General features: G+C 41.7%; 1 protein-coding gene and 1 pseudogene across 1 annotated transcript in view; one reads left to right on the top strand and one right to left on the bottom strand.

Annotated features, from left to right (window-relative positions):
• The window catches only part of ADAMTSL1 (ADAMTS like 1), a 437416-nt gene that overhangs the window by 242173 nt on the left and 171151 nt on the right, over positions 1-24092 (top strand). The window contains exons 14-15 of the mRNA XM_023190023.3: positions 287-588; positions 8935-9064. Of these exons, the coding sequence (XP_023045791.2) occupies positions 287-588; positions 8935-9064 (432 nt within the window). The remainder of the gene's footprint in view (positions 1-286; positions 589-8934; positions 9065-24092) is intronic.
• LOC111524731 lies at positions 5419-5973 on the bottom strand (annotated as a pseudogene).

Genomic DNA, 24092 nt, shown 5'->3' with positions numbered 1-24092 from the left:
GAAGAGCTTCCACTGTGGGTACAAAGCAGGGAGCAAGCAGGTGGTCTCTGGAATGTCTTGCAGCTGGGAGTTCATGTGACCTTCATGAAGCAAGCAACCCAGAAACAGTGGCAAAATCGCTTATGAACTAAACTGAAGCACCATCACTGGACAGGGTGGAGGAGCCCTGAGCACCCCTGGGACAGTTCTGGGCAGTGGAGGCAGGTGGGATGCAGCCCCTCACAACCCCCATGGCCTCCTGCCTGGGGCTTCTCATCCTGTTCTCTTGTTTGCTTGCTGACTGCAGGTTCATCCCAGAGGCCTGGTCGGCCTGCACAGTCACCTGTGGTGTGGGGACCCAGGTGCGAATAGTCCGGTGCCAGGTGCTCCTGTCCTTCTCTCAGTCCGTGGCTGACCTGCCTGTTGATGAGTGTGAAGGGCCCAAGCCAGCATCCCAGCGTGCCTGTTATGCAGGGCCATGCAGTGGGGAAATTCCTGAGTTCAACCCAGACGAGACAGATGGGCTCTTCGGTGGCCTGCAGGATGTCGACGAGCTGTATGACTGGGAGTATGAGGGGTTCACCAAGTGCTCCGAGTCCTGTGGAGGAGGTAAGAAAGGGGACTCTGGCTCAGATCCCCACCAACTTCTTGCTCTTTTTCTCTCTCTTCTCTTCCTGCGTGCAGCTGGATCATGTGACTGCCTCAAATCCAAGAATGATAAGTAGGACTAGGAGGGGAGGCAGCCATTCTAAATGTAAAGCACACTGAATGAAACACAGATGTATTTCTTTCTTGGCTCCAGTGGCTCTCAGACTGTCAGCTGTGAGTGGCCAGTACAACAAACGCTTTGGCTTTCAGTTGTCATTCTGATGTCTTGCAACATATCATCGTGTATCTGGCTGAGAAACACAGTTGACACTGACCTGGCAGTGCTCTCAACATTGTTTTATTGATCTCTGCCCTTGCCTCAGTGCATGCCATGTGAACCAAGACCCAAGAACTAGTCAGAGTACCTCCGATGTACTCAGCTGATTTCCCAAGGTAATAATCTGTTTACATCTCGAGGAAGGGTGTCTAAAAGGTAACTGATACGGTGGTTACCTGGAGCTGGAAAGGAGTTTAAAGATCAAAGTCTGACCCCATCCCCATCTTACAGATGAGAAAACTAAGAGTCAGAGGAACAAAGTGATTTGTTCAAGATCGTAAAGCTGGTGAGCAACAGAGCTGGGAGTAGGACAAAGTGTTCCTCTCTATGTCTAGTGTCTTTCCATCATACCATACTTCTTTAAGCACCTAGAGAATTCTTGAAGCTTTCTCATTATGAGTATTAGTTAACTCATGTTAAATGTTTCCGCATATATCCACCTGGTTCTCCTTGGTGTATTCAATGGTGATAGAACAGTAGATTCAGTGACTCTTTCAGATGTTATGAACAGGATTGTAGTGGCAGAGGAGGGCATTGAAATCAACAATTGATTCTTCAAGATTACGATCTTTCTTCCCGCTCTAAAAATACGGTAGATTCATATTGACACCATCTCCTATGTCTAATCCCAAGAGAGAATTTAATAGATGAGGAAGTGCCAGATCTTTCCCTGGCTATCAGTAACCCCTTTGGGCATGCTGAGATTCTGTTTTCTCAGCAAAGATTCTTAATAGTCGGAGGAAAAAAGTACTAAAATGATTTCCCAAAACTGTTTTCTAAACCATGACATTTTAGAAACTTTGAAAATGCGTCTTTTGTCGTGATTGAGAACGTAAGAATAAATGTGCCACACTGTTCACATGTAGTTGAAAAGGAATGAATAGTGGAACAAGTACTAGCAAAGAATCCATTTTCTCCAGCAGGTCTTTTGTAAGCGTTTAATAGTCCTGACCTTGAGGTTCTTGTTTGTTTCCACGTCTTCCAGTTTCAAACCCTGGAATTCTGAAGTGTTTTAATGGAGAGCCCTGGTATGTTAAAACCTAACTTCTTATGTTAAAACAAATGATTCTGGAAGACAGTTTCCTGGAAGTCAGTGAATGTAACTGTGTTCATTTGGGATTGAGGACATCTTTTCTTTCGCGCTTAATGAGAGAGAAGTGTTAAATAAGCTTTGGTGATCTCTGGAGCCTGGGCAGCAGCTGAGAGATCAGGTAGAAAGGCTGTTAGCCAGTGGCTACAGTTGCTTCTTTCCAACGTAACAGATGACTCAGAATTCAGATGGTTGTGCTTTCATCCCCAATTTCCATGATCACCTGAATTGAATGATCATTATTTCTAGTCTAAAACAAATGTGCTTTAAAACATTATTTATGGTCTCTCAGTTATGGTTCTCAGTTACAAGTCAAGCCTGGAACTTTATGAACAGATGGAAAAAATAGATGCAGTAATGGAATATATAAATAACCAGATACCTTTTTCTTTAAGAGTCTAACCATTCTGCTGACCAACCAAGGGTATAAAATTCGAAGTATCGAGTGTATGTGGAATGTATTTAATTTAAAATGTTTTCAGAAGATATTGATTTAGAAATAAGACTTGGATGTTTGAGATACAATTGATCTCTACCTATAGAAACGAAGTGTTTTTATATAACATAAATTGTACATCCTTTATATTCAAGGCAGGGTATGTTACTGAAATTTCTTGGGTCTTTAAATGTCAACAACTGAACACACTTACCTTCAGTTATGTCACTGTGCCAAAGTAATATATTTATGCCTAAAATGTGAGAGTTGAAAATTCCAAAGTGATGAAAATATGCTTGGGTTATATGGTCCATATGATGCCCATATGCACTAAAAAATTATTTTGGTATATAGGACATGTATATTTTTCAAGTCTTTGTTTGGCAGTAAGATTTTACTGTGTTATCAACTTTGATGTTTCACCAAGATGTAACCCACAAGGTAATATATATTTTTAATTATTTCTGCTGAAGCCAACAAAAAATGTGCAGGATTAATAAATAGATTTTAAATCAATTTTGGGTTGTAGGGCCGGTCAGGCTAATTTTATTGTTTTTGTAATCTCAAGAGATGAAATTGGATAGACATAAAAGTAACCTTTCACCTAGCAGAGGTAGCAACCAGAAGGAACTAGTTAGTAATTTAGTCTGTAGTTGGTGGCTGCGTTTCCCTGAGCTGTCATCAAATATCATGTAACAATTATGCTATTCTGGGAGATATAAACACTGAAAATCCCATTTTCTGGAAGATCGCACACGAGCCTAACCTGCTCAGATCTGTATCCTGTGTCCCACTATCACCTCCTTGTTAGATTTTAATTTCCCACTTATGAACTGTAGGTGTTATCAAGGAAAGCAACACTGAGCCCGATCAGCTTTATTGTATTGAACTCCTAGACAGTAAAATCCACATTAAAATCTAGCTGGGGGAAAACTTGACATTGACTTCAGCAAAAATGGAAGATGAAGCCTTGTACCTGTTGTTCCCCTTTTCTTACAAGTCCTCTCTCCTTTTTGCTTCTGTCAAGAAAAGAAAACCCAGAATCATCAACTACTGTGCTTAAACATGTTCTCTGTCGGTTTACAATGTCCTCCTAAGAGCATGTATTAGCTGTTTTGGAAAGAGCACAAACTTGATGAGCTAACTTCTCACGTCGTGCCTGCCTCCCATGAGCCAACTCTACTGTGAACTCTAAGGTGAAACCCTCAGAATTTTTCCCTCCTCCAGCTTCCCACACTCCCAGTTCCAGGGCGGCTCCCTCACTCCAGGTTCATCCTCCCCAGGCATCCCATTCCCACCTCCCCTCAGCCTCAATTGCATGCTGTGCTTAGAATGCCCTGCCCTTTAGCCATTGCATTTGTTCATCCTACAAAAATGTATTGAGTGTTGACCACAGGGCTGACCCCAGATACTACTTAATTATGACAGAACTTCTGTCCTTAGCTTCACCCACCACCCTGGGCTCCACCTAAGAAGGATGAGGCAACTGGTCCCTGTGACAACAGAGATTTAAAGCACAGCACTGGGGAGGCCTAGTGCCTTGTTTTAGAATACTTTAGATTAGAATGTAGTAACTCTGGAATGCTTCTTAGTCTCAGCACTTCATTACCCCATGAGTTATTTTAATTTCTGAGCTATGATTATTGGTTTAGGGTAATGTAAATTTGTGTTTGACAAACCTAAGGGAGGAGATTATTGGTGTCTTTCTAGAAAGGTAGCCCTTACTTTCCCCATTCCTTGCAGTCTTAGAAGGGCCTAAGTTCTTTTTTTTTTTTTTTACAAAATGGAACCACTTTAATTAAGGCTTTTAGTTTACATTTGGCCACCTCAAAGTAGTTGTAACATTAGGTTGCTCAGTTTAAATATTGTGGCTCACTGTTGGATAGACACAATCTTTACATCCAAACATTAATGCCTACAAAGCAACAAGGCATTGTTAAATAAAACAGCAATAGTTACTGCAAATTAGGCCTTGTGACCAATTACATACGATTAAAATTACTTCCCACATTCACATCCACAGTACTCGTCCACCATTTAACATCTCAACCAAAATGTTACACATGTAAAACAATCACTAACAGGCAAAAATACCAAACCTGTATATTTGAGATGGCAAATACACTTTTGCATGAGCCAGGAAGCAATTCACAGTGATAATCTAAAGCTGCAGAAGCCTGAAAATGATTTGTACAAATTGTTAAATCATTAAAAAATTGTTTGAAAATATACACTTCTTGTCGTAGACACCCACTGTACATATAACTATAAACATTGTTCCTTATATAAACAAAAAAGGAAACATATAATAAGAAATCTGAAAAGTCTGGACGTTTCCTTCCCAACAGATATTAAAGGCAGTGTCTTTAAGACATTATACTGAAAGGACTATCGTATTTTACAGACAAGATCACTGTCTCCATAGGTTTTTTAAAAAATTTTAAAAACTGTATAGCCATATTAATCAAAGCACTTATTTTGTACAATAATAATGACCTTAAATTTCTTTTAACGAAAACTACAATAAACTACAAGTATCAAAGAAGCAAAGTTATCTGGAGTAGTCCACATAGGAGCTCTTTGGACTTTCTTTTATTATGCTACAATAGCGGTGCTTTTAGGATTTATATTATTGTACTCTGCTATACAAAGTATGAGGCAGGGGTAGGGTATTCAGTACACCATTTTCATACGTATACAACATTAGTGGATGAAGAATGTCTCTTAGCAGTAATAATGGATGTAGCCTCTGCTTTTACCAGCTGCATACTCTAGGACTATTATATAAGGAAAAATGTCTCTTGTGATACTGGAAAGTGATTAGAATGTGCAAACTGATATAGTAGCTTTCATCCGCCTCTTGAGGGGTTCCACCACAGGAAAGTCCATTGAAGATGTTGCTAGGTTTAACAAAGTTGGAATGCTGGCACTGCTGAATTGGGCAACAGTTCTTCAGACCTCACTCAGAGCTGCAAGGCATTTAGTACATTAAAGCGGCTGACATGAGGACTTTTCACGAGCCTTCCCAGGCACTAGAGTTTTTCTGTTAATTTGCCACACTAGGTCATAAAAGATCTCATTAACATTTATTTTGGATTTTGTAGAAGAATCTAAGAATGCACAGTTGTTCCATTGTCTTGCTAGATTTCAACCTTGTTCCTTCCCTACAACTCTTTCATCTTCCAAGTCATCCTTATTACCAACAAGAATCATTGGAACATCATCAGTGTCTTTAACTCGAAGAATCTGTTCTCTCAAGTCTTGCAAATCATTAAATATGGGCTGTGCTGTGATGGAATAAACTAATGCAAAGCCTTGTCCATTTCTCATGTACAAATCCCTCCTTGCTATAAACTGTTCCATTCCTGCAGTATCCAAGATTTCAAGCCTATACTGTTGTGCATCTACTTCAACTTGCTTTCTATAAGAATCTTCTATCATAGGATCATATTTTTCAACAAAAATTCCTTGAACAAATTGTAGAGTCAAAGCAGACTTTCCAACGCCTCCTGAGCCAAGAATGACTAACTTATACTCATGCATGATGCAAACTTGTAGAAACCTAGTACTTCTCACACTGTCACCGGGTTCCCGCAGCCAGTATCACTCCCACGCTCCCTCCGGATTGCTACTCTCAACTCCACAGCAGTCCTGCCGCTGCCGCCGCCACTCCAGCTGGTTTACACACCTGACTCTGGGCGAGGTTTGGCAGTGTCCAGAAGGGCCTAAGTTCTATCAAGAAGGAGTTCACAAAGTGGAAACACAGGTCACATTATTCACATACCTGATACAGTCACTTTCAAGTAAAGCATGTGACAAGCCCATGGCCCACTTCCTGCCTCAGGATCGTTGACCCAATTTCATAAGGTTTTCAACAGATGAATAAAGCCAAAATATGTTTTATTTTAGAGTCTCATTTAGAATCTCTTGAATACTACCAAACAGGTAAATGAGTTAAAATTTTAACTTCTAAGATAACCACAGCTCTAGATTCTGCATGGGGTAGAAAGCTACATGCAGTGACTTCTCGACACTACCTTAATAATGCTAGACTATTCCAGTGGGAAGTATCAGTGATGACATCAACAGTTTCTTATGAAGTGTTTGGCTGTGTCATCATGCCATGAATTTCAAATGGCTCATCCGAGCTGCAACCAGGAGAACACCCTGCAGTCAGCATTACAGAATATAATGGAATAATTTGAATGTCTAATAGAAATCTCCAATGCTCCACCCTGAATTGGCCATGATATATTTAAATTAAATTTCGAAGCTCATAAACAATTTAGAAAAAAGAAAATATAAAGATACCATCACAGCCACAGGGTAAATATTGTGATTCATTTTTTATTTTTATTTATTTATTTTTGAGATGGCGTTTTGCTCTTCTCACCCAGGCTGGAGTGCAATGGTGTGATCTCAGCTCACTGCAACCTCCACCTCCTAGGTTGAAGCAATTCTCCTGCCTCAGTTTCCCGAGTAGCTGGGATTACAGGTGTGCATCACCACAGCTGGCTAATTATGTATTTTTAGTAGAGATGAGATTTCATCATTTTGGCCAGGCTGGTCTCGAACTCCTGAACTCAGGTCATCCGCCCACCCTGGCCTCCCAAAGTGCTGGGATTACAGGCATGAGCCACTGCGCCCGACTTTGTGATTTTTTTTTTTTAATGTTTAATTTCTCAGACTTACAAGGAAGAAAGATGATTTGGACTCCGGTTGAGTCATTTTTTAAATGATGGTCTTCCTAAGTGGACTAGATTAATGTCACATCAGCCTAGCAGGTATTAGCCGATGATTGAGCTGATGACTTCTTGGAGAAACACAGGGTATGTAGGAGGAGAGCAGCATGATGGGTCAACTGTACTATACTAGGTAGTGTCTGATGAAACAATGCAGAAAATAAAGCAAGGCAATATGTGTGTATTTATATATATTGCTAAGTACATGGATAGTCCCAGACTCTGCTATAACTATATATAAATGTCTAACTATAGATAGGTATCTTTAAATGTAAGTATCTTTATCTACACAGCTATGTATGGCTGAAGGCAAATTAGTGAGAATGTCCTGTCTTGCCTCTTCACTTAAACTGAACTCTGCTGAAATGATACCAGACAAACGCCTAGGTTATTCCTAAAGATCTCCAGGGAAGCAGATATGACAGCCTCTTAATGTTTTTAAATATTAAGTCTATTGGTCAGTGCTAAGGGCACAGCCATTCTCAGCTTTACCATTTACAGCTGTATGACCTTAAGCAGGTCTTTTCACCCTTCCCAGCCTGTTTTCTTATCTGTAAAATGGGGATAAAAATACTGCTTACTTTGTGCAATTGTTGATGCATGCCAAGCTCTTAGCCTTGGTACCTGGTTAATAATGGTCATCCTATAAATGTTAGCTATTAGTATGACTGGGCATCAAAATGAAATGTCTGGTTATTACATTGCTCATTTAAATGTCTCCACAAGGGGGCCAGGTGCAATGGCTCATGCCTGTAATCCCAACACTTTGGGAAGCCGAGGTGGGCAGATCACTTGAGGTCAGGAGTTCAAGACCAGACTGACCAGTATGGTGAAGCCCCATCTCTACTAAAAACACAAAAATTAGCCGGCTGTGGTGGCACACACCTGTAATCCCAGCTACTCAGGAGGCTGAGGCAGGAGAATCGCTTGAACCCGGGAGGCAGAAGTTGCAGTGAGCTGAGATCGTGCCACTACACTCCAGCCTGGGCGAGATTCTGCCTTTATTTATTTATTAAAAAATAAAGTAAAATAAAAATAAGCATCTCCCCAAGGGCCCTGCAGACCACCTTGGAGAACTTCCCAGTGTGCCAGTCACTGCTCAAACTGCTGTTTCACTAGCACTGAGTCAGGGCATGTGGGTGTCAGTGGAAAGGTTGTTTTCCATGGCTGTGGTTATTATGCATCTTATTCTCTTTCTTTGTTCCAACTTCCAAGGGTGCCTTAGGTCACAAAAGAAATGAACCAGAATCAGAACAAAAACAGCAAAGACTGGAGTCCTAGATTCAAGACCCCAAGAGCCTAGCAGTTTCCAGAATTCTGGATATGAAACATGACCTTGGGCCTCTCTTCCAAATACAATAAACTCCTATCGATTAAAATACAAGATGTGAAGTTCTTAGGCCCTTTTTTGTCACCCTGTGCTCCTTGTGCATTGAATTATCACGTTCCAGCATTGGTGGCATTAGCCTCGTGGCATTTTTTAAGCATTTCAAGAGTCTAGGTAGCAGCCTGTCTTCTGTGGGGGAGTTGCCCTCCTCAAGGAGCATGCTTCCAGAGGCAGCAAGCTTATGAGTACTTTCTCCCAGTTGGAGTGATGCTTGACAAGATTGGCAGTCCCGGGCTTTAAACTGCCATCTCTGACATGCAGCGAGAGTCCTACAGACCACAGGGACCTCCCACCAGCTGCCTTGTCCACACTTCATCACCCCCACACGCACACACCCGCTTTGCACTCTGGCCTGACCGTGTGATTTGTACCCAGGTGTCCAGGAGGCTGTGGTGAGCTGCTTGAACAAACAGACTCAGGAGCCTGCTGATGAGAACCTGTGCGTGACCAGCCGCCGGCCCCCACAGCTCCTGAAATCCTGCAATTTGGATCCCTGCCCAGCAAGGTAAGGGATGTGTGGCCTGCCCTGCTGTCCAGGGGCACATACAGAACTGGGTGCATCTTTCAGTGGGCGAGACTGAAACACTTATTGTTACTCAGTGTTTTGAAAACCAATTAGCATCAGTTCAAACTTTTAGTCAAATCCACTTAAGTTTAATTGAAACCAGGGTTTTGGAATTCCAGCCCAATCAATGGTCATGCCAGAGTCTGGAAGATACCGTGCATGCACATGAGCCTGTGGCATGGCTGGTAGGTGTGTGTGCCACGCAGTTGCTTTCCCCTAAAGGGAACATGAGGTGACCACAGACTTCATGGGTTCTGCCACCTTTGAGCCTGTGTCCTAAGCACTCACACTATAGTAATGAACTGGTCTGTGAATTGCAAAATATAAGGACCTGAAGCAATTGGGTGGTATAGTTGATCCACTGTGACATCTATATGCACACAGCATGCACATTCATTATAGCATGCTCTGGCTGTGTGTGTGTCATTCCACATGCGTAAAATCAATTAGAGCATTTCATTGTTCAGCCCTGCCTGGGTCTCATTATTATCCAACCTTGAGTCACAGCCTTGACTGAGTTAATCAATCCAATCACTGCTTCAGTCCATACAATTTTATGGTGTCTTAAGAAACTTGCCTTCTAGATACTTCTTTTTGAGCAAATCTCATCTATGGGTTTGGAAGGGAGACATTTAAGAACCAAAGCCAGACTTTCAAATCTGCTGATGGAATGAAGAAATGTTGCTGAATAGGGTCAGATCCTAGATAAAAGGGGGAATGCTGATTTCAAATGATAGTTTTCCTCTTTCTGCAAAGTGTGTCATGTAAGAAGCAGTTAATAACTGTATTGTTGTCAGGCATTTACAGTAGTTTGCTGGTCATGCTGACGCACTGCTTGTATTATTTCCCAGCTGGCTAGATTCCTTTCTTTGGGACTTGGAGGGTACAGATCATAGTCCTCCTGCAATCAGATGAAGGCACATCCCATGGTGACACTTCTCCTGCTAGTCACCAGAGTTGTTCTGTATGATGATCTGAATGGTGGACAAGGGCATCCTCTCTTCAAATACAGAAGTTAAGAGGGCAACTCATGCCACATTCTCCAAGGCAACCAGAAAATCAGTCAGCCACTGCTTTGGAGAAGCACCCCACCGATGAGAACAGCAGTCAACAAGATAGAGTCCAAGTCAGGTCCAGTTCATGAAATCCTGAGTAACCTCCTTTTCTATCCCTGCCCTACCTGGTTCCATGTCTCTGTCCTAACTTCGCAGCTCTCTAGTTGTTGAGCCTAAGTGCACGGGCAAAGGGCACAAACTTCTATTTGACTACAGTCCTGTCATCTAGGAAGAAGTGGTATCGATTCAGCATGGAAAGCCTGCAAGGTTCTTTGTCAGGCAGCCAAGAGGCCTGGCTTCTCATCCTGCTGTCACCAACTAGCTCTGTGGCATAGGGCAAGGTGTCTGCCCTTTATGTTTCCACATCTGCAAAGTGAACTGGTTGTACATGATGATCTGAGGTCACCATGACTTGCTCACATGTCCCGTGATTCTTTATTTCGGAGGCAGAAGCATTAAACAGCTGCTTCTGCTGTGTGCTAATGATTGCTGTAATTTCTGTTCGCTTATTTGCCATTATTTGAAAAATATGCAAAAGGGTCTTTCTAACCACATTCCTATGTTGTAACAACACCCAAATGCTGAGGCAGTGCTGAGGAGTCAGTGCCTGGGACTTGCTTAAAACTGCTGGGACTCATGGTCCCCAAATCCTTCTCTGAGCAGCAAAAGGAATAAGACATGAGATGTTACTTCTCATTCTCAGAGTACTAACCCTGGTTAAGTTAGATAAAGTTAGGTTATCCTGTGACCCTTTTGTTGACTCACAGGCAAGAACTGTTGTTGAGCTGAATGTATTTGCATTTGCTCCAGATAAACTCAGTTCTCTGATTTCCCAGCAGCCAACTGTCAAGCCAACAGGCAAGACCCCTCACTGGGCACAGCCAGGAGTTTCTTGGGTCGATCATACACGTGTAAACATTTGTAGAAGGTTGCTAATTATAACAATAAAGGGGACCAAATTATAATGGCCTAATCCCATCCCAGAGTCAAAATAGATTTTCCTCCTAAAAGTGATATTTGTATGGAGGTTCTTGTCCTGTGGAATATCTCACTCTGATGTCAGAGAAAAATCTCTTCTTCCCTTCTCCTGGTGTTCAGTGTACACAGAAGAGAAAATGTGTTTGGTAGGAGCATAATAGTGTGTTGTTTTCCCACACAACCCACAACCTCTGTTCTGTTGGAAGCAATTTAGATCTTTAGTTCACAATTCCTACCCCACATGGTTCAGCGTTCCCTGTACATTTTTGTGTATCTTCTGATGGGATGTAAGTTTCTAGACCGTGTCCTTTGGGGTCTTGGTCTGTGCTGCTATGCCTGTGTTTAAAAAAATACCATAGCATTTTCAGTGGGACACAACAAAATGACATTTCAAGTCTTAGCCGCTGGGCCTTTGTCTCTGAGAGGTCACCCCCTGGTTAAGATAAATAGCTTTCCCAGGCAGTCGTTAGTCCCACTGAACACCAGTTAGGAAGCCACTTTTTTTCTTGTATGTGGTCAGAGTTATCAGATCACATGGAGAATACGAAAGTCCCCAGAGGGCAAGTCCAAACTGTTTAGCCAGGCTTTCTAAGGTTAAACTTGACTTCTCTGGACTCTGTGTGGTGGCAGGGATTGTTCAGAAGCACATGTCTAACTTTAACCAGGTTTAGGCAGATATATCCTCATACCTGGTTATTCACGACAGGAAGATGTTTTCTTGAGCTGAAAGTATTCTGATTGTTCCAATTTGTATGTTTGTGTGCATGCAGTGCCTACATTTTTTTGAACACTTTTTAAAAATAGTTATTTTCTGTTTGAAGAGTACTAGATTTTAAAGTTCTTGCTATCAGCTTTGTGTCTGAATCCTCCTTTCTATATTTCTGACACCTAGTATAACGTTTGACACACAGCAGATGCTTATTAAGTGTTTATTATATAAATGAGTATGAAGGACCAGGGCAAAATTTATAGGTAGCAGTGTTTGGACCATATTATCAATGACAGCTGGGAAGACCTCAGTGCTTTCTCTCCTCTACATCCTCCTTATCCCTTCTCTCCCACCTTCCAGATGCTGTTGATCCTTTCCTTAAGCTTAAGGCGTTAAATGCCAACTTAAAACATAAATAGCCTCAGGATTGAATCTTTTTTTTTTTTTTCTTTTTCTTTTCTTTTGAGACAGAGTCTCACTCTGTTGCCCAGGCTGGAGTGCAGCGGTGAGATCTCAGCTCACTGCAAGCTCCACCTCCCAGGTTCACACCATTCTCCTGCTTCAGCCTCCTGAGTAGCTGGAACTACAGGCACCCACCACCATGCCCAGCTAATATTTTGTATTTTTAGTAGAGACGGGGTTTCACCGTGTTAGCCAGGATGGTCTCAATCTCCTGACCTCATGATCCGCCCACCTTGGCCTCCCAAAGTGCTGGGATTACAGGCGTGACGCATCGCGCACGGTCAGGATTGAACCTTTTATGTTATCATGCATGTATGGCAAAGTATCCCCCAAGTAAGGATACAAGGACAAGGTTTAATAGAAAAGAGAGGGAGAGGTGGAGGTTAAGTAAGTTATAGGCATTACCTAGGGAGGAGTTTGATTGTCAGGAAAGATTGAAAGTAGTATATGGAAGACAGATGTTAATCCCTTCACAATTTTGCCTAAGATTAACCATAAGAAGTTAGGACCATTTTTGCTCGTGAGCTGCCAGTGAAAATTTTCCATGAAAGTTAATGAGTAATTTGTGTGTCTAGAAGCCATATCATCCACCCAATCCTTCAGTGGTGAAACCAGCTCAAGGGAGAAATGCCCAAAAAGGACCTAAGAGCAGTCATTAAAAAAGAAATCAGCCTCCCGTTCCTAATAAGGAGGTTTTCTGTGTTATTATTATACAAGGAATGCATGAATATTCTCATTCTTTAAAACGCAAGCACAACAGGAGTAATAAAAAAAAAAGGTACACCTTCCCCTTTCACCACCATCTTCTTCAGTTCTAGTTCCTTCTTCTACCCAGAGATAGCCATTGTTAATGCTTTGCTACATACACTTCCAGATATTTTTCTATGAATTTATATACATATAAGAACATATACAAATAGATAAAGCTTTTTCTCTTTGTAAATGGGATCTTACTGTGTGTATTGTTGGGAAACCTGATTTTGTCATTTAATATTATGCACTAAAAATCTTTTACATCCCTGAGACACCAAAATAAAAGAATCAGCACATTGATTTAGATCTGCTCTGTCACTTTCAGCTATCTGACCTTCAAGAGGCCATACACCTTTTGAATCCTCAATTTTCTCATCTCTGAAATAGAAACATAGTAGACACTCAGAAAAATTCATTATCTTCTCCTTTCTTTTCATTTTCAAACTAGTACTTCTAGTTTAAAAGAAAACATGATTTTTAAAAATTCAGGCCTTAAATTGTATTAGATGTTTTTATTTACCTAAAGTCTTAATAATTAAGCTTTAGTCTGGGTGTGGTGGCCCATGCCTGTAATCCCAGTACTTTGAGAGGCCAAGGCAGATGAACTGCTTAAGATCAGGAGTTCAACACCAGCCTGGACAACATGGCAAAACTCTGTCTCTATAAAAAATACAGAAATTAGCTGGGCGTGTGTTGGTTGGGGGGTGCCTGTAGTCATAGCTGCTTGGAAGGCTACAGTAGGAGGATCACTGAACCCAGGGAGGTCAAGGCTGCAGTGAGCTGTGATGACACCACTACATTCCAGCCTAGGTAACAGAATGAGACCCTGTCTCCAAAATAATAATAAGCTTTAACAACTATCTCCCTGGTTTACAATAGCAATGACAAGAGCAGCCCAAGGAAAAGCAGAAAGTACTACCTTTAAAAAAAAGTGTATGACTGTTATTAATTATAGCATTTGATAGCCAGGCCAGTGTGTGTTGAAAAGATTTGGTAAACGTATGTGGAGGAGGGGAATGAAGTAAGCAATGAAAGCCAGATGCTGAAAATGAAGGAAATTCCAAGCAATTTCTGCAGCTTTGTTCTAACATACTTTTTAAACTAAACTTTTATTTCTGTGCAACAGAGAACAGCTGAGTCGTACAGAATAGATAAACAGGGAAGGGGAAAAAAGCTCATAATTCCAGGAACAGTACTTGGTTTCTGCCCTCCCCCTGCCCCAGCCCCAGTCTCTGTTCTCAGACCTAGGATGGTTCTTAGAACCAGCAAGAGCTATAAACGAAGCTTGAGAATCCCTGTTTGAAAGGAGAGAGTTAAGAAACACGTCTGAAAGGTCACAGAGTCTTCTCTTTAAAAGCATACTTCAGAATGCCTATTTTATTATACACTAACAAAATCCATGTATACTAGCAGCAAATGATTTTCAATTTCAAATTTTCTTTTATATTAGCTTACAACGGCTAGAGCAGAAGGTGCTGCCTTTTAACACAATCATATTTTAATTTATTTGATGGAGCTTTCAAAGCTTTGCATGTTCTTCCCCTGTGACAACTTGTTTTAAAGGTTACTGTTTCAACATGCTCTTGAAATATTGGTTTATCTTCTGTTGTACTCCTAAATCTCCATACGCTGCCTTTTGGCTCTGTCCATACTAACTTTTAAGTGCTTAAAGCAAAAGTACACCAGAGCTCACTGGCATCCACAGAAATTGAGTCCATATCCAGGCGCCTTTGAAGAGTTAATGCTGTTACTACTGCCTTCCCCTTGGTAAATTCAGATGTATCTTACACTGTCTCTCTCTTTTCTTCCGTTGATGGATAGGAACCTACCATAGCCTGTTCCTTAACAGTTGGGCCTGACTGGGCCAGTGAGAGTCTCTTTTGTTTCTCTAGTGGGACTGTATTAGCCCAGTGATCACAACTGTCCCCAGCAGCATTTTGACATCAACAAGAGTAAAGGTCGTATGTTTATTTGCCTCAGGGCTAAAATCTTCATTTTTCCTAAAGATATTCCTTTCCATGGTCATACATGGTCATACATGGAAAGGAATATCTTTACATCACCTGTTACATCAGCCTTGAATCTATGAGAAATAAGCTTTGATGATATTAGAAATCGCTTTGAAGCCAGGCACGGTGGCTCACGCCTGTAGTCCTACCACTTTTGGAAGCTGAGGTGGGTGGATCATCTGAGATCAGGAGTTCGAGACCAGCCTGGCCAACATGGCAAAAATACGTCTCTACTAAAAATGCAAAAATTGACCAAGTGTGGTGGCTAGCCCCTGTAATTCCAGCTACTCAGGAGGCTGAGGCAGGAGAGCCACTTGAACCCAGGAGGAGGATACAGTGAGCCAAGATGGTGCCATTGCACTCCAGTCTGGGCAACAGAGTGAGACTCTGTCTCGAAACTAAATAAATAAATAAGTAAATAATAAAGACAGTTGCCTTCCATGCATATATTTAGTTGCTGCATGAGTTTGGGGTGAAAATCAAGGGGTTAGGTCTACCTTCCCATCATGTCACCTGAAAGCATATATGATATGACTCATTCTAGAGAGACAGAAACATCAGCATTAGGAAAATCCATGCAATTACGTCCTGAGAGGGAAGCTTTTCTGGTTTCTTAACATCTATGTGATTGGACAGCACCTTAGACCACATAATTCTGCCTAGACTCTGGGAAATGCCTTTATATAAACCATTGGTTAGAGTTAACTTTCTGCACAAATATTAAAGCAGACAGTGTTTTTGCATCCCAATTCAGGAAAAAAAAAAAAAACAAATAACAAGCATCTTTGTGTCTGCTTGTATTTGGTTGTCAGGGATGACTAGAAGACAAAACCCTGTCCTAAAGGAGTTACCAGTTAATAGATGAAGAAGATTTCAAAACAGTAACTTCATGAATAGGGCAAGCATGGAGTTTGGTGGAAGCTTGAGGCTGAGAGAAGGCTTCCTGGAGGAGGCAATGCCTGTGCTGAATGGTAAGGCATAAGTAGGAGTTATCCAAGTAAAGAAGGAAGATGTTGCAGGCAGAAGGAAAACCATGAGCACAAAATGCAGGACAAAAAATGGAAGCAAGTGTTAGAGAACGGACAGAGGTCAGATCCAGGAGAGTCCAGTATGCCAAGTTAAGTTGTTTAGACTTTATGTCCTGTGAGCACTGAAGAGCCATTCAAGGATATTAGCCAGGGGTGTGGAACCTTCAGATTTACTTAGAGAAAGATGACTCTCGCTGCTCATCCAAGAAAGCTAAACTGGTAATGAGGGTTAGCTTTTATCGTAGGCATATTTCCTTTTTCTCATGTAGAGTCAAAAATAAAGAGTGTGCTCTGTGTGATCTGAACCGTAACATTTTTTCATTGAAAAATTAACGCCCTCCTGTCCCAGGTATGTTCACATTTTGTTTGTTCCCATGATCAACCCAGTGTGTGTTGACTTGGCCTAGCCACTTGGCAGGAGGAGGATACAGCCCCAAGGAAGGGTGTCAGGGCATCATGAGCGGTGCTGCTGTCTGATCCCTGGCAACCCTTCCAGCTCTAATATTCTGTGATTCTTTGAAGGAAATGATAATTATCCACAGAATTGAAACTTTTCAACAAAGAAGGAAAAATTAAATTCTAATCAGAAAAATACCTTGAGTCAAATATAAGTTCCAAAGACAAAGCACTTCTATTAGTTACAAAACACAAACTGGCTTTAACTATAAAGAGTTACGAAAAGTCTGCAGGGAACAAGACTTACATGGCCATAAGAAAAATGTAGGTGAAAGCATTTAGGCAGCAAGGATGGTTCAACATTGAAATGCTAAATATTTTTATAATGCCTTAATGGTGTTTGTTTATGTGTAAAGGGATACACATATCCTGTATCCCTCCATTTAGAATGTTATGATGCCCTTTAAGATAACGAGAATTTCTCTTCCTTTAGTCTCCATTGAACAAATGTCTATTGAATGTCTGCTTTGTGCCAAGCATTGTGTGGGAGATACAGTAGTGAACAAGACCCACTTTGTTCCCGGTAGCAGCCAAAGCCAGAGTTTGGGAATGGTCCTGGAGGGGTCACTCTATTTTCTAAATCCTGGATGCCTTAAGTGCTGCTCTTCTTAAGACACTTATTAACTTAAACCTCCTGAGTTATTCACTGCACTAAGAGTTGATGTATCTGTACCAGTCATCAACCTCATTGTTCATAAGCACCACGAGAATGGAAATAGCACCACCAGATAGCTTTCTCCTGTGGATATGGTGATGAAACTTTGGAGGTTTATAGCTCAAAACCTTCCACCTTACAAATCAATCAACAGTACTAACGTGGAGTTTCCCAAGATAAATCTTTGTTTTTTCTTTCAGTTTTTTGCTTTCCCTACAATCTAGTGTTTCCAAAGTCCTAAAGTAACAATTTAAGAGCAGGCAATAATTTGGCTGATGCTTTGAAATGATGATTATTGCTTCCTAAGTATACAAGATGCCTTCTTTGGAAATTTTGAGCAGAAGGCCTCATGAACAATTTGATGAGAAGAGTTTTTCTATTGACCTTATAGTTATAAATACGCTATATGACTATGTTCCTTAAACTTGGAAAACAAAGTAGGAAAAAGACCTGAGAAAGAGATAGAGAAAAAGAGATGTTTAAGCGACATAAAAATGAGGGAGTGAAAAAGAGAATGCTCTGATTTGTATCCAATAATCTGGCAGATACAGTTCAGGAACAGTTCATACTTCTGAAAATACTATTCCTGTCATGGTGCCAGCCAAGGTTAGTCGGTTCTTAGGTTATCTACTGCAGATGCAGAAAGATCTGTCACAAAGCAGAGCCCAGCCAGCTACCTTCTTTTTCATAGTGAATTCTTCCTTCATTCATGTCTTTTCCATTCCCTCTTTCTCTTCATCATTTTATCTAGTTATCTTTATCCAGGGCTGCAGTGCACTTTGGTGTTTATGTCAGGGACACAAGGAAACCTAAGGGAAGAATGATTGTCGCTGCATTAACACAGCTCCCAGACCCGTAGATGCTCATTACCTTCTCATGAGGCTTCAATTTTTACATGGGGAGTTACCGTCTTTGAGGCCTAGACAGGCACAGACACGGGCTGTAGGCTGCGTGCTAGAACAGCTGAAAGTGGTGCCTTCTCTGTGATTTACTGCTATCGACTCTGGTCACTGAGTGGGTAGACACAGACACCTTTTTGGCTGCCTAAAGGAGCTACTATGTGATTCACACAGGTAGAAAGGGCCCTCTGCCCAAGTTGCCTGGAGCTTGACACGTATTCCACATTAGTGATGCTGTTAAATACCAAGCCATGACTTACTTTGATCATATATATGCCTCTGGAAGAGATAGCTGATTGTCATCTCATCATGGTGTTTCTTTTTTTACCCGATATGATTTTTCCTAATGGGGGGATCTTGGCAATTTTTAAGAATGGGGAAACTTCAGTAGGACAAGACCAAGAGGAGAGTTGGCAATGCCAAAGCTAAATATTCCCCACCAGGAGTAGAGACACTGCCTGGAAAAAAAGAAATATCGTAGGGTTTTAAGATCAGACAGATGTCAGCTTTCTCACTTGCTCTGTAGCATGGGCTGGTGTATTAGGCTGTTCTCACATTGCTATAAACAAATACCTGAGACTAGGTAATTTATAAAGAGAAGAGACACTGGGCGTAGTAGCTCATGTCTGTAATTCCAGCACTTTGGGAGACTGAGGTGGGAGGATCACTTGAGCCCAGGAGTTTGAGACCAGTCTGGGCAACATTGTGAAACCCTGTCTCTACAAAGAATACAGAAATTAGCCAGCCATAGTGGCATGCACCTGTTGTCCCAGCTACTCGGGAGACTGAGGTGGGAGGATCACTTGAGCTCAGGAGGTCAAAACTGCAGTGAGCCGTGAGTGCACCATGCAGTCATGCAACTCAAGAAGAAAAAAATGGAAGAAAAGAGAAAAGAGGTTTAATTGGCTCACAGTTCTGCAGGCTGTACAGAAAGCACAGCAGCATCTGCTTTTGGAGAGGCCTCAGGAAATTTCCAATCATAGTGGAAGGCAGAGCAGGGGTAGGCACTTCACATGGTGAAAGTAGGAGCAAGAGAAATATGGGGAGGTGCTACACACTTTTAAATGACCAGATATCACAAGAACTCACTATCTTGACAAGAAGTGTGATCCTGAAATGAGCTGCTGTGTCCCGGTGGCTGCAACGGCCTGGGATAAGGCAGGAAGAAATCAGGAAGCGTCTATGAATTGTGTTATTCCTAGCCAGTTGTCTCCTCTAATGTTTGTGGGAGGGAAGAAGGATAAAGTAAGGAAGGCAAGAAGGAACAAAGAGACTAAAGGAAAGAAAAGAAAGAAAAAAGGAAAAGCCACATCATGGTAGAGATAAGGCACAGGGCGTCTTGCCCCCATATCCTTGCTGACCTTCACAGGTCATCTTTGAGCAAGGTGTGGCCTCCCTCATAGCTTCTATTTATTAAGCACTTACAATATGCATGGCACTGTGCCCATCACTTTATATACATTGTTTTGATTAATCTTCCCCACAATTTTATAAGAGTGATTCTATTCCTATCCTAACTTTACAGCTGAGGAAACTGTCTTTAGTGAGATATCTCGTAACTAGCCAGTGGCAGGTCCAAACTTGGAACAAAGTATGTTTAATTCCAAAGCAGTTACTGAGAGTCCGAGGCTGTCTGTCCCTCTATCACTGTGTTTATAGATCCATCCATCATCCCGTCTGTCTCTCACACTGTCCTGGGTACCATGGTGTAAGCATGGGAATGACCGCAGTGTAAAGAACCAACTGTAGTCTCATAGCAGCTTACAACCTAGTCAACATCACAAGTTAACAAGGTCTGCTTCATCTCTATCAGATAACCTTCATCTTATACTCTGAGTTAACGAGAGTAGGACTAGGCTCCTGGTGAAAGTGAGCATTTGAAAGACAGTCAAAAAGTCATTAGAGTACAGATTTCTCAGGGCAGAGCCCAACGCATAGGAAATGAAGCATGCTAAAAGAGAAGTCTAGTAGACCTAAAGTGAATGTGTTCAAACCCACCGCTGAGTTATTAGGCAAAAAGCTCATATCCTTAAAAAAAATAAAGAAATACTAAGACATGCAGAGATGCATCCTTTGCTTATAAATCAGGAAAAAGCTTTGTATCTTTGCTCCGCCACTGGTCTAGCTTATGCTTCGGTGATGCTTGTTCATGTTGTAAATTACCAGCACCACCACTCCCCCGACCACCACCCACCCACACACACATTCTCTCTCTCTCTCCACCCCCCTACCCCACTTCTCTTCTCTTTCCCCAGGGCAAACCTGGGTCCTTGCCTCCTTTTCTGTGCCACTCTCTTTCTGACTTTCCTAGTGCCTGTTCCCTCTATCCCCTAAAGACTTATTCTCAGTCACCTTGTCTTTTGACTACCCAAATTCCCAGCTGACCCTTCTCAGTCACTTGTACAGGGTACAGTCTTCTCACTTCTTTCAACTATTTTTCTTCACTCTTCACCACCCCCATCCCCATTCAATTCAACTCAGCTAAGAATTAGGAAAAGAAAACTACCTAAACTAATTCACACTAAGGTGTAAATGACTGATTCCTAGCCCTTCATTCCAGCTGTGAGAGCATGGGCTTCTGAGTCCCACAAATCAGGGTTAAAATCCAGTTCATATGATATGCTACCTCTTTGGCCTTGGGTGGGTTGTTGAACTTCTCAGAACTTCAGTTTCTGCCTCTTTAACCCCAGAGAGTGGTCGTGAGGATAAGTGTGTTAAGCGCTCAGCACAGTGCCTAGCTCATACTAAGTACTCTATGAATGGTAATAGAGATTAGTTTTGGGTTTTGTAGGGGTTTTTATGTATCTTTGTAAGAAGTGGTTCTTGATTGGAGGATGTAGGTGATTTGTGTGCACTTTAGAAAACTGTGTTCTCACCTTTTCTCCTGAAGGAAAGATAGGCTCTGTTATAGAGGAAAGGTACTGCCCAGTCTAGACCAAGAATGCCCGGCCTTCATTATCTCTTCCTATTAGCTCTAATCCTTGGGAGGGTGGGCATTTTCTACTGGTTAAGAGAAAATCCAGCACAGTTCAGCAAACATTTATAAAATTCTTACTGTGTCATAGGTTCTGGAGAAACAGTAAAGTCTAGGACATAGACCCTGGGCCAGGCACTAACAACTTATTAGGAAACCAATATAGAAACAGATTGTTACGAGACAGACCCGTAACAGTCATGTTAGAGATATCAACCAGTGTTTTATGGAAACACAGAGATGATGGATTCACCTAATCCAGGTTAGAAAAGGTGACCTTGAGAAGGTAACCACTGAGCTGAGTGTCTTGTTCTTAGAGCTAGTAAAATATTTTTTCTTAAAAATCGAATCACACATGTTATTGATCTACTAATTAGATATTCCCCCAGAGTCCCAATCCAGGGTTTTCAAGAAACCTCAGGGCAGTTTTGTGCCCTGCCTTCCGTCCCCTTTCAGTCTTCCAGGTAAGCCTAAAATTGCTGGATTCCACTGTATAAGAGTATCTCTAGTTACTCTCAATGACCAGGAATCTGATAGATCTGTGTCCTGTAACCACATAATGCAATAATTAACTTTTGTTAAACCTCTGTCCCTGTGGACAACACTGGAACTTGAAGCCTCACAATTTATCTATAGCTTTCATGTGTTCTCCAAGGTGCCATGCTGCCTCAGACACCTTTCATAGCTCAGGACATATGAGAGAGATCTAGAAGACAGGGCAATGTATGTATGTTGCATTTCAGGCAATGGTGAAAAAGTATGGAAGACAGACGGACCACATGGTTCATGCAATACCAATGACTTGCCATCTCCCTCAGTGGTAAACTCAAGAATTCTTCGGTTAGAATGTTTTGCAAAGTTTTCTGAATTCTGTGAAACTAGGTGTTATAGAAGTACAAGATACTGAATTATTAGTCTCTCCTTATTTCTTCTTTTAGGGCTTCCCTTCATCCCTTGCCACATGAGCTATTTCAGAGGGTTGGTTTTCAGAGCCCCACTATCTGATCAGTCTTCAAAGTGCTTGCTTATTGTACAGATGTCATTGGAAGATTTGCTTAACACAGAGAAACAGCAGTGCTACAGAGATCTCTCAGATGTGAAATGGACATTCAAGTTGTTTTGAAGTTTAAAAAGTAAAAGTGTCAGGAAATGTATACTCTGGCATTAGTAAAACCCCACATGTCAAACATGGGTTACTCCTTTATTAGAGTCAAAGTGCAAATGGGAGGACACTGTAGATCATTACTGAATGTGCTCAGGATGCTCTTTGAGAAATCAGACTGCACCCTTTTTTTTTTCCTTTGGTCTTTTTTTTTTTTTTTTTTTTTGAGATAGGGTCTTGCTGTGTCACCCAGGCTGGAATGCAGTGGTATAATCATGGCTGACTGCAGCCTCAACCTCCTGGGCTCACAAAGCTTATGCCACTGATGCACTTGATAGGGAAATTCTCTCAAATTAAAAAAAAAAAAAAATCTTTGTAGATGGGCAACAGACCCCCCACCTCCTTCTACCATACTTTTCCTGCCTCAACTTTCTCCCTAGACTAGCATGCCAACAAAAATCAGAGAACATGATGAGCAGAGCCTGCACAATTTTAAGTTTCATCGTGCTGTAGAAAACCACAGAAGGAAATTGATGCAAGCAAGATATTTATTGATGTAAAACCACCATAACTAGACCATTTATCAATGCTCCTTTCATGAGAAAATGATGCCATAATTCTAATGGGGAGGAGAAGCTGATATGGAGCCAGATCTCCTTCACAAGATGTGCCCCACTGTCCAGTTTGACTCTGTGGCTTTTGGGGGTTAGGGAGCATAAATGGTAGGCCATTTGTTCACAAGTGAGGGGAGACAGTAGGATGACAGTCTGGGGGCCAGGAATGCTTCCATTTCTCTCTTCTTTTTTTCTGCATTACCTGCTAGGTACTACCATAGGCCTTGGGAAGGCACATCCCAGGCACACCTAGAAACACCTTATGTGAAAATGGATAGTGTCAGGCACTTTATCTTTAACTCAATAGAAGCTGACAATATAACTGACTCATGGTGGAGTGAAGTGAAACCACATGTGAGCTGGATTGACCCTCCCTTGATCTAGAAAAGAAAAAGTGCTGTTTTCCAGCTCACCCTTCCATACCTAACTCCTCCAGGAGGGTAACTCTGCATGACAAGGTTGGCAACAAGTAGACTACTCTTTACCACACGTGGTCTTACTGCAGTTGTGTATTTATATGTGTGTAGAAAGTGGTCCCATGGATTATATTCCTTTCTCTTAACATATACAAAAATAATGTGTTAAAGTCTGATATATTTGAAGATAATATCTTGCTACGTTGTTTCATTCTCAAATGTGTAAAATTCTCTTTCCATTGTCTCTCTGTGCAGAGGTAAACTTTAAATGAAAGCCTACCCCAACATTTATGCCATTTCCGTAACTGTGTAATTATTTGCTACTTACCACATTTTGGGAGCCCCAAAACCCTCCTCTGTGAAGAGACTAGTATCTGAAATAGATGCATTTTCTGAGTATCAAATGTGCCCACTTGTCCACATAGAACTCTCTCTGCCTGAAAGGCCAATTAAAAAGGTAAAGGACAGGATGGGCGTGGTAGCTCACGCCTGTAATCCCAGCACTTTGGGAGGCTGAGGCAGGTGGATCACCTGAGGTCAGAGGTTTGAGACCAGACTGACCAACATAGAGAAACCTTGTCTCTACTAAAAATACAAAAATTAGCCGGGCATGATGGCACATACCTGTAATCCCAGCTACTCGGGAGGCTGAGGCAGGAGAACCGCTTGAACCCGGGAGGTGGAGGTTGCAGTGAGCTGAGATCATGCCATTGCATCCAGCCTGGGCAACAAGAATGAAACTCTGTCTCAAAAAAAAAAGTGAAGTACAAGGAAGACTTCCACTCCAGGGCCCCATGCCCATGCCAGATAATATGGATGAATCACGTCACTCACTAGTGAGTCCATGATCTTCAAGTG

The sequence above is a fragment of the Piliocolobus tephrosceles genome, chromosome 14 (assembly GCF_002776525.5).
Source record: "Piliocolobus tephrosceles isolate RC106 chromosome 14, ASM277652v3, whole genome shotgun sequence".
NCBI lineage: Eukaryota > Metazoa > Chordata > Mammalia > Primates > Cercopithecidae > Piliocolobus > Piliocolobus tephrosceles.
The sequence above is the reverse complement of the archived record's forward strand: the minus strand, read 5'-3'. Positions and strand labels throughout refer to the sequence as shown.